Source organism: Mesoplodon bidens, assembly GCF_964165515.1.
Source record: "Mesoplodon bidens genome assembly, chromosome: 8".
In the NCBI taxonomy this organism is placed as follows: Eukaryota; Metazoa; Chordata; class Mammalia; order Artiodactyla; family Ziphiidae; genus Mesoplodon; species Mesoplodon bidens.
This window is the reverse complement of record NC_138165.1, coordinates 22,076,680-22,094,381: the sequence shown is the minus strand read 5'-3', so window position 1 is coordinate 22,094,381 and position 17,702 is coordinate 22,076,680. Positions and strand designations below refer to the sequence as shown.

Genomic DNA, 17,702 nt, shown 5'->3' with positions numbered 1-17,702 from the left:
TTTATTGTTAAGTGCTGGTCTCTGAAACAGCAGTTGTGCTTCAGCACAACAGCATTTCTGTATATTTCTATTCATGGTGATTGTTCTTTTGATTAGCCTGGAACCACTTGATATCAGCCTAGGAAGGCAGATCTGGGCCTTCCTGCCTACTACATCACCATGGCAACTTCCTGCTTAGTTTTTAAATTTCTTTATTTTGTAACGTTGCATGTGTCTAAAGAGTGAAAGCACTGTTCTGCTATTTATTAGGAATTTAATCTCTTGGAGCTCTAAGTTTATCATTAGTAAAGTAGTGGTAATATATCTCCTTGAAGGGACTATTGTAAGAATGAAATGAGAAAGCATATAAAGGGCTATATAAATGCCATCGTATGTATTATTGTGACATAGTTACATGAAGGTTGAGGTAGACAATCCATACTAGTATTAGTATGGAAAATTTGGATATTTGTTTTTCTACCTTAATGACAAATTATCATGAAGGCATCCAATTGTTAGGCCCTCTTGATATGTTGACAGCATGATAATTTCTGTATATTTGCTTTGCAAGACTAGAAATACTTATGTACTCTTTAAACTGGAATCTCTTCTGTGATTTTTTTTTCCCTTTTTTTACATTCTCCCATCTTGTACTTTCCTATTACCATATTATGTTTCTTAATTCTACTTGTTGCCCCATAGGGACAGATACCTTTTAAAATTTGCTAGATTGTGCTTTCTTTTTTTTTTTTATACTGCATGTTATTTTTTTCATTTTTGAATTTTATTTATTTTTTTATATAGCAGGTTCTTATCAGTCATCAATTTTATACACATCAGTGCATGCATGTCAATCCCAATCACCCAATTCATCACACCCCCACCCCCACCCCCTGCCGCATTCCCCCCCTTGGTGTCCATACATTTGTTCTCTACATCTGTGTCTCAATTTCTGCCCTGCAAACTGGTTCATCTGTACCATTTTTCTAGGTTCCACATATATGCGTTAATATACGATATTTGTTTTTCTCTTTCTGACTTACTTCACTCTGTATGACAGTCTCTAGATCCATCCACGTCTCAACAAATGAGCCAATTTCATTCCTTTTTATGGCCGAGTAATATTCCATTGTGTATATGTACCACATCTTCTTTATCCATTCGTCTGTAGATGGGCATTTAGGTTGCTTCCATGACCTGGCTATTGTAAATAGTACTGCAGTGAACATTGGGGTGCATGTGTCTTTTTGAATTATGGTTTTCTCTGGATATATGCCCAGTAGTGGGATTGCTGGATCATATGGTAATTTTATTTTTAGTTTTTTAAGGAACCTCCATACTGTTCTCCATAGTGGCTGTATCAATTTACCTTCCCACCAACAGTACAAGAGGGTTCCCTTTACTGCACACCCTCTTCAGCATTTGTTGTTTGTAGATTTTCTGATGACGCCCATTCTAACTGGTGTGAGATGATACCTCATTGTAGTTTTGATTTGCATTTCTTTAATAATTAGTGATGTTGAGCAGCTCTTCATGTGCCTCTTGGCCATCTGTATGTCTTCTTTGGAGAAATGTCTATTTAGGTCTTCTGCCCATTTTTGGACTGGGTTGTTTGTTTTTTTAATATTGAGCTGCATGAGCTGTTTATATATACTGGAGATTAATCCTTTGTCCCTTGATTCATTTGCAAATATTTTCTCCCATTCTGAGGGTTGTCTTTTCGTCTTGTTTATGGTTTCCTTTGCTGTGCAAAAGCTTTTATGTTTCATTAGGTCCCATTTGTTTATTTTTGTTTTTATTTCATTACTCTTCCATTATTCATTAGGAGGTGGATCAAAAAAGATCTTGCTGTGATTTATGTCAAAGACTCTTCTTCCTATGTTTTCCTCTAAGAGTTTTTTAGTGTCCGGTCTTACATTTAGGTCTCTAATCCATTTTGAGTTTATTTTTGTGTATGGTGTTAGGGAGTGTTCTAATTTTATTCTTTTACATGTAGCTGTCCAGTTTTCCCAGCCCCACTTATTGAAGAGACTCTCTTTTCTCCATTGTATATCCTTGCCTCCTTTGTCATAGATTAGTCGACCATAGGTGCGTGGGTTTATCTCTGGGCTTTCTATCCTGTTCCATTGATCTATATTTCTGTTTTTGTGCCAGTACCATATTGTCTTGATTACTCTAGCTTTGTAGTATAGTCTGAAGTGAGGGAGTCTGATTCCTCCAGCTCCGTTTTTTTCCCTCAAGACTGCTTTGGCTCTTCGGGGTCTTTTCTGTCACCATACAAATTTTAAGATTTTTTGTTCTAGTTCCATAAAAAATGCCATTGTTAATTTGATAGGGATTACACTGAATCTATAGATTGCTTTGGGTAGTATAGTCATTTTCACAATATTGATTCTTCCAATCCAAGAACATGGTATATCTCTCCATCTGTTGGTATCATCTTTAATTTCTTTCATCAGTGTCTTATAGTTTTCTGCATACAGGTCTTTTGTCTCCCTAGGTAGGTTTATTCCTAGGTATTTTATTCTTCTTGTTGCAGTGGTAAATGGGAGTGTTTCCTTAATTTCTCTTTCAGATTTTTCATCATTAGTGTATAGGAATGCAAGAGATTTCTGTGCATTAATTTTGTATCCTGCAACTTAACCAAATTCACTGATTAGCTCCAGTAGTTTTCTGGTGACATCTTTAGGATTCTCTATGTATAGTATCATGTCATCTGCAAGCAGTGACAGTTTTACTTCTTCTTTTCTGATTTGTATTCCTTTTATTTCTTTTTCTTCTCTGATTGCTGTGGCTAGGACTTCCAAAACTATGTTGAATAATAGTGGTGAGAGTGGACATCCTTGTCTTGTTCCTGATCTTAGAGGAAATGCTTTCAGTTTTTCACCATTGAGAATGATGTTTGCTGTGGGTTTGTTGTATATGGCCTTTATTATGTTGAGGTAGGTTCCCTCTATGCCCACTTTCTGGAGGGTTTTTATCATAAATGGGTGTTGAATTTTGTCAAAAGCTTTTTCTGCGTCTATTGAGATGATCATACGGTTTTTATTCAGTTTGTTCATATGGTGTATCACATTGATTGATTGGTGTATATTGAAGAATCCTTGCATCCCTCGAATAAATCCCACTTGATCATAGTGTATGATCCCTTTAATGTGTTGTTGGATTCTGTTTGCTAGTATTTTGTTGAGGATCTTTGCATCTATATTCATCAGTGATATTGGTCTGTAATTTTCTTTTTTTGTAGTATCTTTGTCTGGTTTTGGTATCAGGGTGATGGTGGCCTCACAGAATGAGGTTGGGAGTGTTCCTTCCTCTGCAATTTTTTGGAAGAGTTTGAGAAGGATGGGTGTTAGCTCTTCTCTAAATGTTTGATACAATTTACCTGTGAAGCCATCTGGTCCTGGACTTTTGTTTTTTGGAAGATTTTTAATCACAGTTTCAATTTCATTACTTGTGATTGGTGTGTTCATATTTTCTATTTCTTCCTGGTTCAGTCTTGGAAGGTTATACCTTTCTAAGCATTTGTCCTTTTCTTCCAGGTTGTCCATTTTATTGGCATAGAGTTGCTTGTAGTAGTCTCTTAGGATGCTGTGTAACTTCTGCGGTGTCTGTTGTAACTTGTCCTTTTTCATTTCTAATTTTATTAATTTGAGTCCTCTCCCTCTTTTTCTTGATGAGTCTGGATAATGGTTTATCAATTTTGTTTATCTTCTCAAAGAACCAGCTTTTAGTTTTATTGATCTTTGCTATTGTTTTCTTTGTTTCTATTTCATTTATTTCTGCTCTGATCTTTATGATTTCTTTCCTTCTGCTAACTTCAGGTTTTGTTTGTTCTTCTTTATCTCGTTCCTTTAGGTGTAAGGTTAGATTGTTTATTTGAGATTTTTCTTGTTTCTTGAGGTAGGCTTGTATAGCTATAAATTTCCCTCTCAGAACTGCTTTTGCTGCATCCCATAGGTTTGGATCATCATGTTTTCGTTGTCATTTGTTTCTAGGTATTTTTTGATTTCCTCTTTGATTTCTTCAGTGATCTCTTGGTTATTTAGTAATGTATAGTTTAGCCTCCATTTGTTTGTGTTTTTTTTGTTTTTTTCCCTGAAATTGATCTCTAATCTCATAGCGTTGTGGTCAGAAAAGATGCTGATATGATTTCAATTTTCTTAAATTTACTGAGGCTTGATTTGTGACACAAGATGTGATCTATCCTGGAGAATGTTCTGTGCGCACTTGAGAAGAAAGTGTAATCTGCTCTTTTGGTATGGAATGTCCTATAAATATCAATTAAATCTATCTGGTCTATTGTGTCATTTAAAGCTTCCGTTTCCTTATTTATTTTCATTTTGGATGATCTGTCCATTTGTGTAAGTGAGGTGTTAAAGTCCCCCACTGTTATTGTGTTACTGTCGATTTCCTCTTTTAGAGCTGTTAGCAGTCGCCTTATGTATTGAGGTGCTCCTGTGTTGGGTGCATATATATTTAGAATTGTTATATCTTCTTCTTGGATTGATCGCTTGATCATTATGTAGTTTCCTTCCTTGTCTCCTGTAACATTCCTTATTTTAAAGTCTATTTTATCTGATATGAGTATTGCTGCTCCAGCTTTCTTTTGATTTCCATTTGCATGGAATATCTTTTTCCATCCCCTTGCTTTCAGTCTGTATGTGTGTCTAGGTCTGAAGTGGGTCTGTTGTAGACAGCATATAGATGGGCCTTATATCTGTATCCTTTCAGCAAGCCTGTGTCTTTTCATTGGAGCATTTAATCCATTTACGTTTAAGGTAATTATCGATATGTATGTCCCTGTCACCATATTCTTAATTGTTTTGGGTTTGTTTTTTGTAGGTCCTTTTCTTCTCTTGTGTTTTCCACTTAGAGAAGTTCCTTTAGCATTTGTTGTAGAGCTGGTTTGGTGCTGCTGAATTCTCTTAGCTTTTGCTTGTCTGTAAAGCTTTTGATTTCTCCATCGAATCTGAATGAGATCCTTGCTGGTGAAGTAATTTTCATTGTAGGTTCTTCCCTTTCATCACTTTAAGTATATCATGCGACACTTCCTTATGGCTTGTAAAGTTTCTGCTGAGAAATCAGCTGTTAACCTTATGGGAGTTCCCTTGTATATTATTTGTCGTTTTTCCCTTGCGCTTTCAATAATTTTTCTTTGTCTTTAATTTTTGCCAATTTGATTACTATGTTTCTCGGTGTGTTTCTCCTTGGTTTTATCCTGTATGGGACTCTCTACGCTTCCTGGACTTGGGTGGCTATTTCCTTTCCCATGTTAAGGATGTTTTCGACTATAATCTCTTCAAGTATTTTCTCTGGTCCTTTCTCTCTCTCTTCTCCTTCTGGGACCCCTATAATGCAAATGTTGTTGTGTTTAATGTTGTCCCAGAGGTCTCTTAGGCTGTCTTCATTTGTTTTCATTCTTTTTTCTTTAGTCTGTTCCACAGCAGTGATTTCCACCATTCTGTCTTCCAGGTCACTTATCTGTTCTTCTGCCTCAGTTATTCTGCTATTGATTCCTTCTAGTGTAGTTTTCATTTCAGTTATTGTATTGTTCATGTCTGTTTGTTTGTTGTTTAATTCTTCTTGGTCTGTGTTAAACATTTCTTGCATCTTCTCAATCTTTGTCTCCATTCTTTTTCCGAGGTCCTGGTTCATCTTCACTGTCATTATTCTGAAGTCGTTTTGTGGAAGGTTGCCTATCTCCACTTCATTTAGTTGTTTTTCTGGGGTTTTATCTTGTTCCTTCATCTGGTACATAGCCCTCTGCCTTTTCATCTTGTCCATCTTTCTGTGAATGTTAGATTGTGCTTTTGCTGGGTACGACAATAAAATTCTTAAATGAGATGTGAGGAAAGCATTTCTTATACCATAACTGTTCACGTCAATCAGAAGAGTATCCTTGAAATAGTCTTTTACGCTTCTTTGTGGGAGAGACATGGTTTGAAGAACATTTTAGGAAATACTAAGTCAAGTGTGTGTATTAATTAACATCTTTTAGAACAAGTATATTTGGGGTAGAATGAAAGGGTTAAAATGTGGATTTTAGAGATTATTGGCTGGGAATTCGATATATCTGAAGGAGGGGGGAAAGGGGCCTTTTTCTGTTTAATAAAAAACTTATAACATGGTAACGCTACTGGTAGCTTAGTGACTGATCTTGGAGAGAAGCTTTCCAAATTAAAGGAGTAAAAATGTACCTGTTCTTCTTTTTTTTTTTAATTTGGACGTATCTTTAAAAATGAACCTTTTATCTTAAAGTTCTTAAACCGCAAGAAAAAAAAGTTTATTTATTTATATTATCAACCTAAGTTGACACTTAGTTCTTCTCTTGACACTCTAGTCTGTCAAGCCTCTTATTATTATAAACTGAAAACAAACAGGCCCAATAATCCAGAAGTCATTTGTTAATAGTAAAATCTGAAACATTTAAAATAATAGAATCTATTTCTGTGTAGTTGAGGATTTTTTATTTTTTTGCTTTGTCAAGTGACAGCTTAACAGATATTTTCCTCTCTTCCTTCCTCTGCCCTACCTCTCTGTTCAGCATCCCTGAGACTTCTCCCCCTTCATTATGAAAATACCATTGCGATAAACCACTACTTACTGAATGTTATTGGGAAGTAAAATATTCTGCCTTAGGACACCATCTGTAACAATACTTAAGTCTTGGTTCCTTAGAAGGTACTTACTTATAAGGCCTAAGGATCTTCATTATGTATTGTATTGCAGGTAGATAGAATTGGTATACATACTCTGAATTGACATGTCATTTATTATATAGCTGCATTTTATTGTATTAGTTTCTACTTTATAACAAAGTGAATCAGTCATACATATACATCTGTTCCCACATCCCTTCCCTCATGCATCTCCCTCCCTCCCACCCTCCCCATCCCACCCCTCCAGGCAGTCACAAAGCACCGAGCTGATCTCCCTGTGCTCTGCAGCTGCTTCCCACTATCTATCTACCTTACGTTTGGTAGTGTATTTATGTCCATGCCTCTCTTTCGCTTTGTCACAGCTTACCCTTCCCCCTCCCCATATCCTCAAGTCCATTCTCAAGTAGGTCTGTGTCTTTATTCCCGTTTTACCCCTAGGTTCTTCATGACATTTTTTTTTTAAATTCCATATATATGTGTTAGCATACAGTATTTGTCTTTCTCTTTCTGACTTACTTCACTCTGTATGACAGATTCTAGGTCTATCCACCTCATTACAAATAGCTCAGTTTCGTTTCTTTTTATGGCTGAGTAATATTCCATTGTATATATGTGCCACGTCTTCTTTATCCATTCATCCGATGATGGACACTTAGGTTGTTTCCAGCTCCGGGTTATTGTGAATAGAGCTGCAATGAACATTTTGGTACATGTCTCTTTTTGAATTATGGTTTTCTCAGGGTATATGCCTAGTAGTGGGATTGCTGGGTCATATGGTAGTTCTATTTTTAGTTTTTTAAGGAACCTCCATACTGTTCTCCATAGTGGCTGTACCAATTCACATTCCCACCAGCAGTGCAAGAGTGTTCCCTTTTCTCCACACCCTCTCCTGCATTTATTGTTTCTAGATTTCTTGATGATGGCCATTCTGACTGGTGTGAGATGATATCTCATTGTAGTTTTGATTTGCATTTCTCTAATGATTAATGATGTTGAGCATTCTTTCATGTGTTTGTTGGCAGTCTGTATATCTTCTTTGGAGAAATGCTTATTTAAGTCTTCTGCCCATTTTTGGATTGGCTTGTTTGTTTTTTTGCTATTGAGCTGCATGAGCTGCTTATAAATTTTGGAGATTAATCCTTTGTCAGTTGCTTCATTTGCAAATATTTTCTCCCATTCTGAGGGTTGTCTTTTGGTCTTGTTTATGGTTTCCTTTGCTGTGTAAAAGCTTTGAAGTTTCATTAGGTCCCATTTGTTTATCTTTGTTTTTATTTCCATTTCTCTAGGAGGTGGGTCCAAAAGGATCTTGCTGTGATTTATGTCATAGAGTGTTCTGCCTATGTTTTCCTCTAAGAGTTTGATAGTGTCTGGCCTTACATTTAGGTCTTTAATCCATTTTGGGCTTATTTTTGTGTATGGTGTTAGGGAATGATCTAATCTCATACTTTTACATGTCCCTGTCCAGTTTTCCCAGCACCACTTATTGAAGAGGCTGTCCTTTCTCCACTGTACATTCCTGCCTCCTTTATCAAAGATAAGGTGACCATATGTGCCTGGGTTTATCTCTGGGCTTTCTATCCTGTTCCATTGATCTATCTTTCTGTTTTTGTGCCAGTACCACACTGTCTTGATTACTGTAGCTTTGTAGTATAGTCTGAAGTCAGGGAGCCTGATTCCTCCAGCTCCGTTTTTCGTTCTCAAGATTGCTTTGGCTATTCGGGGTCTTTTGTTTCTCCAAACAAATTTTGAAATTTTTTGTTTTAGTTCTGTGAAAAATGCCAATGGTAGTTTGATAGGGATTGCATTGAATCTGTAGACTGCTTTGGGTAGTAGAGTCATTTTGACAATATTGATTCTTCCAATCCAGGAGCATGGTATATCTCTCCATCTATTTGTATCATCTTTAATTTCTTTCATCAGTGTCTTATAATTTTCTGCATACATGTCTTTTGTCTCCTTGGGTAGGTTTATTCCTAGATATTTTATTCTTTTTGTTGCAATGGTAAATGGGAGTGTTTTCTTGATTTCATTTTCAGATTTTTCATCATTAGTGTACAGGAATGCCAGAGATTTCTGTGCATTAATTTTGTATCCTGCTACTTTACCAAATTCATTGATTAGCTCTAGTAGTTTTCTGGTAGCATCTTTAGGATTCTCTATGTATAGTATCATGTCATCTGCAAACAGTGATAGCTTTACTTCTTCTTTTCTGATTTGGATTCCTTTTATTTCCTTTTCTTCTCTGATTGCTGTGGCTAAAACTTCCAAAACTAGGTTAAATAAGAGTGGTGAGAGTGGGCAGCCTTGTCTTGTTCCTGATCTTAGTGGAGATGGTTTCAGTTTTTCACCATTGAGGACAATGTTGGCTGTGGGTTTGTCATATATGGCCTTTATTATGTTGAGGAAAGTTCCCTCTATGCTTACTTTCTGCAGGGTTTTTTATCATAAATGGGTGTTGAATTTTGTCGAAAGCTTTCTCTGCATCTATTGAGATGATCATATGGTTTTTCTCCTTCAATTTGTTAATATGGTGTATCACATTGATTGATTTGCGTATATTGAAGAATCCTTGCATTCCTGGAATAAACCCCACTTGACCATGGTGTATGATCCTTTTAATGTGCTGTTGGATTCTGTTTGCTAGTATTTTGTTGAGGAATTTTGCATCTGTGTTCATCAGTGATATTGGCCTGTAGTTTTCTTTCTTTGTGACATCCTTGCCTGGTTTTGGTATCAAGGTGATGGTGGCCTCGTAGAATGAGTTTGGGAGTGTTCCTTCCTCTGAAATTGTTTGGAAGAGTTTGAGAAGGATGGGTGTTAGCTCTTCTTTAAATGTTTGATAGAATTCGCCTGTGAAGCCATCTGGTCCTGGGCTTTTGTTTGTTGGAAGATTTTTAATCACAGTTTCAATTTCAGTGCTTGTGATTGGTCTATTCATATTTTCTATTTCTTCCTGAGTCAGTCTTGGCAGGTTGTGCATTTCTAAGAATTTGTACATTTCTTCCAGGTTGTCCATTTTATTGGCATAGAGTTGCTTGTAGTAATCTCTCATGATCTTTTGTATGTCTGCATTGTCAGTTGTTACTTCTCCTTTTTCATTTCTAATTCTATTGATTTGAGTCTTCTCCCTTCTTTTCTTGATGAGTCTGGCTAATGGTTTGTCTATTTTGTTTATCTTCTCAAAGAACCAGCTTTTAGTTTTATTGATCTTTGCTATCGTTTCCTTCATTTCTTTTTCATTTATTTCTGATCTGATCTTTATGATTTCTTTTCTTCTGCTAACTTTGGGGGTTTTTTGTTCTTCTTTCTCTAATTACTTTAGGTGCAGGGTCAGGTTGTTTACTCGAGATGTTTCCTGTTTCTTAAGGTGGGATTGTATTGCTATAAACTTCCCCCTTAGAACTGCTTTTGCTGCATCCCATAGGTTTTGGTTCGTTGTGTCTCCATTGTCATTTGTTTCTAGGTATTTTTTAATTTCCTCTTTGATTTCTTCAGTGATCACTTCGTTATTGAGTAGTGTATTGTTTAGCCTCCATGTGTTTGTATTCTTTACAGCTCTTTTCCTGTAATTGATATCTAGTCTCATAGCATTGTGGTCGGAAAAGATACTTGATACAATTTCAATTTTCTTAAATTTACCAAGGCTTGATTTGTGACCCAAGATATGATCTATCCTGGAGAATGTTCCATGAGCACTTGAGAAAAATGTGTATTCTGTTCGTTTTGGATGGAATATCCTATAAATATCAATTAAGTCCATCTTGTTTAATGTATCATTTAAAGCTTGTGTTTCCTTATTTATTTTCATTTTGGATGATCTGTCCATTGGTGAAAGTGGGGTGTTAAAGTCCCTTACTATGAGTGTGTTACTGTCGATTTCCCCTTTTATGGCTGTTAGTATTTGCCTTATGTATTGAGGTGCTCCTATGTTGGGTGCATAAATATTTACAATTGTTATATCTTCTTCTTGGATCGATCCCTTGATCATTATGTAGTGTCCTTCTTTGTCTCTTCTAATAGTCTTTATTTTAAAGTCTATTTTGTCTGATATAAGAATTGCTACTCCAGCTTTCTTTTGGTTTCCATTTGCATGCAATATCTTTTTCCATCCCCTTACTTTCAATCTGTATGTGTCCCTAGGTCTGAAGTGGGTCTCTTGTAGACAGCATATATATGGGTCTTGTTTTTGTATCCATTCAGCCAGTCTATGTCTTTTGGTGGGAGCATTTAATCCATTTACATTTAAGGTAATTATTGATATGTATGTTCCAATTCCCATTTCCTTAATTGCTTTGGGTTCGTTATTGTAGGTGTATTCCTTCTGTTGTGTTTCTTGCCTAGAGAAGTTCCTTTAGCATTTGTTGTAAAGCTGGTTTGGTGGTGCTGAACTCTCTCAGCTTTTGCTTGTCTGTAAACGTTTTAATTTCTCCATCAAATCTGAATGAGATCCTTGCTGGGTAGAGTAATCTTGGTTGCAGGTTTCTGTCCTTCATCACTTTAAGTATGTCCTGCCACTCCCTTCTGGCTTGTAGAGTTTCTGCTGAGAGATCAGCTGTTAACCTGATGGGGATTCCCTTGTGTGTTATTTGTTTTTTTTCCCTTGCTGCTTTTAATATGATTTCTTTGTGTTTAATTTTTGACAGTTTGATTAATATGTGTCTTGGCGTATTTCTCCTTGGATTTATTCTGTATGGGACTCTCTGTGCCTCCTGGACTTGATTAACTATTTCCTTTCCCATATTAGGGAAGTTTTCAACTATAATCTCTTCAAATATTTTCTCAGTCCCTTTCTTTTTGTCTTCTTCTTCTGGAACCCCTATAATTCGAATGTTGGTGCGTTTAATGTTGTCCCAGAGGTCTCTGAGACTGTCCTCTGTTCTTTTCATTCTTTTTTCTTTATTTTGCTCTGCAGCAGTTATTTCCACTATTTTATCCCACACCTCACTTATCCGTTCTTCTGCCTCAGTTATTCTGCTATTGATCCCATCTAGAGTATTTTTCATTTCATTTATTGTGTTTTTAATCGATGCTTGATTCATCTTTAGTTCTTCTAGTTCCTTGTTAACTGTTTCTTGCATTTTGTCTATTCTATTTCCACGATTTTGGATCTTGGAAATAGAATCTTGGATCATCTTTACTATCATTATTCTGAATTTTTTTTCAGGTAGACTGCCTATTACCTCTTCATTTGTTAGGTCTGGTAGATTTTTATCTTGCTCCTTCACCTGCTGTGTGTTTTTCTGTCTTCTCATTTTGATTATTTTACTGTGTTTGGGGTCTCCTTTTTGCAGCCTGCAGATTCGTAGTTCCCGTTGTTTTTGGTGTCTGTCCCCAGTGGCTAAGGTTGTTTCAGTAGGTTGTGTAGGCTTCCTGGTGGGGGGGACTAGTGTCTGTGTTCTGGTGGTTGAGGCTCGATCTTGTCTTTCTGGTGGACAGGTCCACGTCTGGTGGTGTGTTTTGGGGTGCCTGTGGCCTTATTATGGTTTTAGGCAGCCTCTCTGCTAATGGGTGGGGTTGTGTTCCTGCCTTGCTAGTTGCTTGGCATAGGGTGACCAGCACTGTAGCTTGCTGGTCGTTGACTGAAGCTGGGTGCTGGTGTTGAGATGGAGATCTCTGGGAGATTTTCGCCGCTTGATATTATGTGGAGCTGGTAGGTGTCTTGTGGACCAGTGTCCTGAAGTTGGCTCTCCCACTTCAAAGGCACAGCACTGACTCCTGGCTGCAGCACCAAGAGCCTTTCATCTACGCAGCTCAGAATAAAAGGGAGAAAAAGTAGAAAGAAAGAATTAGTAGAAGAAAGAAAGAGAGAAAGAAAGGAAGAAGGAAAGAAAGAAAGGAGGGAGGGAGGGAGGAAGGACGGAAAGAAAGAAAGAAAGAAAGGAGGGAGGGAGGGAGGAAGGAAAGAGAAAGAGTGAAAGGAAGAAGGGAGGGAGGGAGGGAGGAAGGAAAGAAAGAGAGAAAGAAGGAAAGGAGGGGCGGAGGGAGGGAGGAAGGGAAGGTAGGAAAAAAAGAAAGAGCAGGTAAAGTAAAATAGAATAAAGTATGAAATATAGTAGCATTATTAAAATTAAAAAGTAATTATTGAAAAAAAAAACGGACAGATAGAACCCTGGGACATATGGTGGAAGCAAAGCTATACAGAGAGAATCTTACACAGAAGAATACACATACACATTCACAAAAAGAGAGCAGGGGGAAAAATCAAAAATCTTGCTCTCCAAGTCCACCTCCTCAATTTGGGATACTTCGTTGTAAAAAGAGGAAAAGGGCGAGAAGTCTGAAATATTGCTAAGTCCACCTCCTTAATTTGGGATAATTCGTTGTAAAAAGAGGAAAAGGGGGGAAAGTCTTAAATCTTGTCCTCAAAGTCCACTTCCTCAGTTTAGGATGATTCGCTGTCCATTCATGCACTCCACAGACGCAGGGCACATCAAGTGGACCATGGAGCTTTAATCCGCTGCCTCCGAGGCTGCACATAGAGATTTCCCTGTCTCTTCTCTGCTCTCACAGCTCCCGGGTCTCAGCCTTGGACCTGGCCCCGCCTCTGCGCGTAGGTCGCCGGAGGGCGTCCGTTCTTCTTCGCTCGGACAGGACGGGTTTAAAGGAGCCGCTGATTCGGGAGCTCTGGCTCACTCAGGCAGAGGGGACGGAGGGGCGCGCAGTGTGGGGCGGGCCTGCGGTGGCAGAGGCTGGCGTGACGTTGCAGCAGCCCGAGGCGCTCCGTGCGCTTTCCCGGGAAAGCTGTCCCTGGGTCCTGGGACCCCGGCAGTGGGGGGGTGCACAGGCCTCCCGGAAGGCGGGGCGGACAGTGACCCGCGCTCGCACCCAGGCCCCGCGGCGGCGGCAGCAGCAGCCCCAGTGTCCCACGCCCGTTTCCGGGGTCCGCGCCTTTAGCCGCGGCTTGCGCCCGTCTCCGGCGCTTCCCCAAGCAGCCCTCTTAATGCCCTCTCCTCGCGCACCAGGAAACAAAAGGGAAGAAAAAGTCTCTTGCCTCTTCGGCAGCTCCAGACTTTTTCCCCGGACTCCCTCCGGGCTAGCCGTGGTGCACTAACCCCTTCAGGCTCTCTTCCTGCCGCCAGCCCCAGTCCTCTCCCTGCGCTCCGACTGAAAGCCGATAACAGCTCCCAGCCCCGCCCGCCCCGGGCAGAGAAGCCTCTAGGGCTGGTGTGTGCCTGAGGGCACCGATCCTCTGTGCCGGAATCTCTCCGCTTTGCCCTCCACGCCCCTGTTGCTGTGCTCTCCTCCGCTACTCCTCCGAAGCTTTCCCCCTCCGCCACCTGCAGTCTCCGCCCGCGAAGGGGCTTCTAGTGTGTGGAAACCTTTCCTCCTTCATGGCTCCCTCCCACGGGTGCAGGTCCCGTCCCTATCCTTTTGTCTCTGTATATTCTTTTTTCTTTTGCCCTACCCAGGTATGTGGGGAGTTTCTTGCCATTTGGGGGGTCTGAGGTCTTCTGTCAGCGTTCAGTAGGTGTTCTGTAGGAGTTGTTCCACGTGTAGATGAATTTCTGATGAATCTGTGGGGAGGAAGGTGATCTCCGCGTCTTACTCTTCCGCCATCTTCCTCCCGGGGCTATAGCTGTATTTTTAAGAAGGATTTTCTGATAAAAGCCTAACGCTTAGCTTCTGTGATCATCCTATAAAACCAAAGTGTAGAATGTGCAAAGTCTAAGTTAATTGAATGATTTTGCTAAATAGAAGTTTTAAATATAGTTTTTATAGCACATACTTGATTAACACTTAACTGTAGTTTGATTTTACTTTAGTTTGATTTGAGCTGACTAACAGTGGCTAAGGAGATTATTCTGTGTTGAGTATAAATGTTGAATGTATGAGACGTAATTTTTAAACCAGTTTTTTAAAAAGCTATTCTGAAATTAATTTAAAATAGTTATAGATCTCATTGAAATCAGAGATCCCAAGGAAAAGAATTCAGCTGTAGGATGCATTTATTAAGTTCACTTATTTCATTTCTGTCTTTTAAAAGGTACTTTGTATACTGGAATAGGAATTCTAACCCTAAATTTTCTGAGGAAGTTTTGTGGGAAGGACTTCCTAGCCAGTGAGTCTAACATAAGTACAGTACTCCAAAAAGTATATAGCACAAAAAGTTTTTAGAAATTAAAGAATAATATAATGACTTTGGCAGCCACACTTTCTCTTGTCCAGATGATTTTGGAAGACATTAGTGTTTAAGTGTCTTAAATGATAGAATTGATCTATTAAAAGGTATTAGTTCTGTCACTTTCTGAAATGGCCCTAGATTAAGGTTTTCCAAAAAATGTTATTTCTACTTTGTTTGAGATACTGATCACTCAAGCTTTGTTATAATTTTAGAAGCCTCCTTATCTACTGCAAACTGAATTGTGTAATATAGCTCCTGGATTTGTTGGAAGGTGGCAATGTTCTATTAATATTTAGTTATATTTTCTATTTACTGATATTAATGATTCTCATATGAGTGATGTATATTTTACTAATTTCTGTAAACTCATTTCATTCATGTATCCTTTAAATTTATTTAAATTTGGTTATTCATAGTGATAGTGCCCTTGCAGGTAACATGGTTTTCCAATTTTTCTTAACCTTTTAAATCTGGTAGTTAAAATGTAAATATTCAAGGGATCTTTTTTATGGGTGAATTAACACTAGAAGAAAAACACAGCTGGCAGATTGACAGTAGCATTGTTAAACAGTTCATTTCTTCTGTTCTGAGGCACCTAACATTTGGCCTAAAAGGCCATTAAAATTTTGGATTAGATTCTGTTTGTATTGTGTAGTAAAAAAAGTATTGATTAGATTCTGTTTGTATTGTGTAGTAAAAAAAGTATTTCCTCTGTATTTGCTCTTTCTGTTAAATTCTTTGTGGGAACCTTTGTAAATTGCATTCAGAGATTTGACTGTGATTACCTTGGCTCCCTTTTAAATGCTTCACCTAATTACATTTTGAAAGCTCAGATATATATCATGTATATGATTTATTAATCTAACATTCTTGATATCTTTTGCAAATACATATACAGCATGCACACATATGGGACCTAGAGTGTAAAACCTTCAGAGATACTCTCTTAAGGCCATGTCATTCAATTTGTTTTTAAAGTTGTTACTAATAATGTGAACTTGGTGAAGGTGCTGTGTTTTACCCAGTCTGATCATTTTTGGTACTTGAACATTTTTCTTGTTTTCTGGTTTTAAGTTCTCATATGTATTTGTTAACTTTGAGGAAGCTTAGAAGACTTATAATGGATCACCAAGTTCCATGTAGTCTGTTTTGGGGCTGTCTATAACTGCAGTATACTTTGTTAAAAAAGAAAAGAAAAATCCCTTCTGAGGAAGTGGAATTTTGTTTATTTCAGGCCAGTTGGAGAAATATTTACATTATCTTAAAATTAAAAAAAATTTTTGGGGTAATAGTCCAGACTTAACAAAAAAGTTATAAAAATAGTACAAGTAGTTCTTAGATATCCTTTATCCAGCAAATCTGTTTTCCTTCCACGGAGTAAGAGGGTAGGTAGAGAATGAGATTATGGCTTAAGCAAATCATTCAGACAATCTTGTCTTTAAGTTTCTAGATGTTAAATCTGATTTCACTTAAAGCCTTGTGGGGGATTTTGTCTGTTTGTTTTTTAGGGTGACTCAGACTTATGATGCAGGTGCATGTATCTATTTCTACTTTGCCTTTAACTACAGGGGAATCAGTGACCCACTGACTGTGTTTGAACAAACTGAGGTAATTTTGCATACATGAATATAGCTCTTATATTCTTTTATTAATTTAAGTAAACTTTACTATCAATTTATGAATTTTAGTTTGACTGTCTTTAATAACTTGTGGTTTACCTGGTTGATAGCCCATAGAAATGAGAAACATAATTTTTACACTGGATTGAATACTGAATTAGAAGTCTAAAATTCATATTCCTTATACATATTACAATTAATATTCTAAAATTAATATTCTGTTGCCTGTGATTCTTTGGATATTACTTATAGTACATAATACCTGATTAAATTAAATAACGGAAGACTATAGGGACCCTTGATATCACTTCAGCAGCCCAGCCAGCTCCATATGGTGACTGCTTTTGAGGTCAGCGGCTCTAAAGCTCTTGGCCTATGTTGCTGTAATTTCCTAATTCTAGGTTTATAATTTTTTTGTTTGCTTAAGTTATATGTAGGCCTTTGAGGTTCATTTGCCAGAAGTTTCTATTACATTTCTTAAATGACCTTAAGCGTCTAATTTTTACAACGCCTTCTGTTTGATAGTCAATATTTCTGATGACAAGTATGCCTAGAGTTGAAGAAACAGACTAGACTGTGGAGGAAGCAGGAGGAGACTGGGGTTTGTTAAAAATAAAACCTCAGGTGTCCTAGTGTTAACTCTGTTGCCTGCCTGCCAAAGGTAGTACCACAAGATGATTTTCAGTGGCACACTTTTAGACCCAAACCACAGAGTATGGTTGGCTCCCTCTTATGCCTCCTTTTTTTTTCTTTTCTTTTTTTTTTTTTTTTAAAACAGCTTTTCTGAAGTATAATTGAGATATAGTAAACTGCACATAATATGTACAGTTTCATGGGTTTTGACATATGTATGCACCTGTGAAATTGTAACCCCAATCAAAATAATGAACATATCCATCATCCTCAAAAGTTTGAGTCCTTTCCTGTCACCTTAGCCTTTTAGTGTTTTGGTATTGCCCTCTGGCTACCCAAAGGCCCCTTCCCCGTAGTACTACAAAAATGAAGGTGTTCCTTCTTTCCCAAGCCAAACTGCCATTCTCTAAGTGCTGCTGGTTTCAAGTAGTTATTGCTTTACTTAAAATAATTTTTTAGAAGACATAATCTCTTAGAGTAGGGCTAGCATATGTATGATTCATTTGAAAACCCCTAAATCCTCAGTGAAGAGGGTTCTTATAAATTACTTTGCAATGAGATGTGGTCCATCTGTCCCTCCTGAAGAGAGGGCCTCTTCTACTGTGGCCTAACTCTGATGGTTTATACACACCCAAGTAGTTCTAGGAGGTTCAAGGCACTGTAGGGATTTTACCTCATATCTGTTAT

General features: G+C 37.9%; 1 protein-coding gene across 1 annotated transcript in view; it reads left to right on the top strand.

The window, feature by feature from the left end:
• The window catches only part of AGPS (alkylglycerone phosphate synthase), a 149,138-nt gene that overhangs the window by 110,799 nt on the left and 20,637 nt on the right, over positions 1-17,702 (top strand). The window contains exon 18 of the mRNA XM_081243054.1: positions 16,272-16,371. Within this exon, the coding sequence (XP_081099180.1) occupies positions 16,272-16,371 (100 nt within the window). The remainder of the gene's footprint in view (positions 1-16,271; positions 16,372-17,702) is intronic.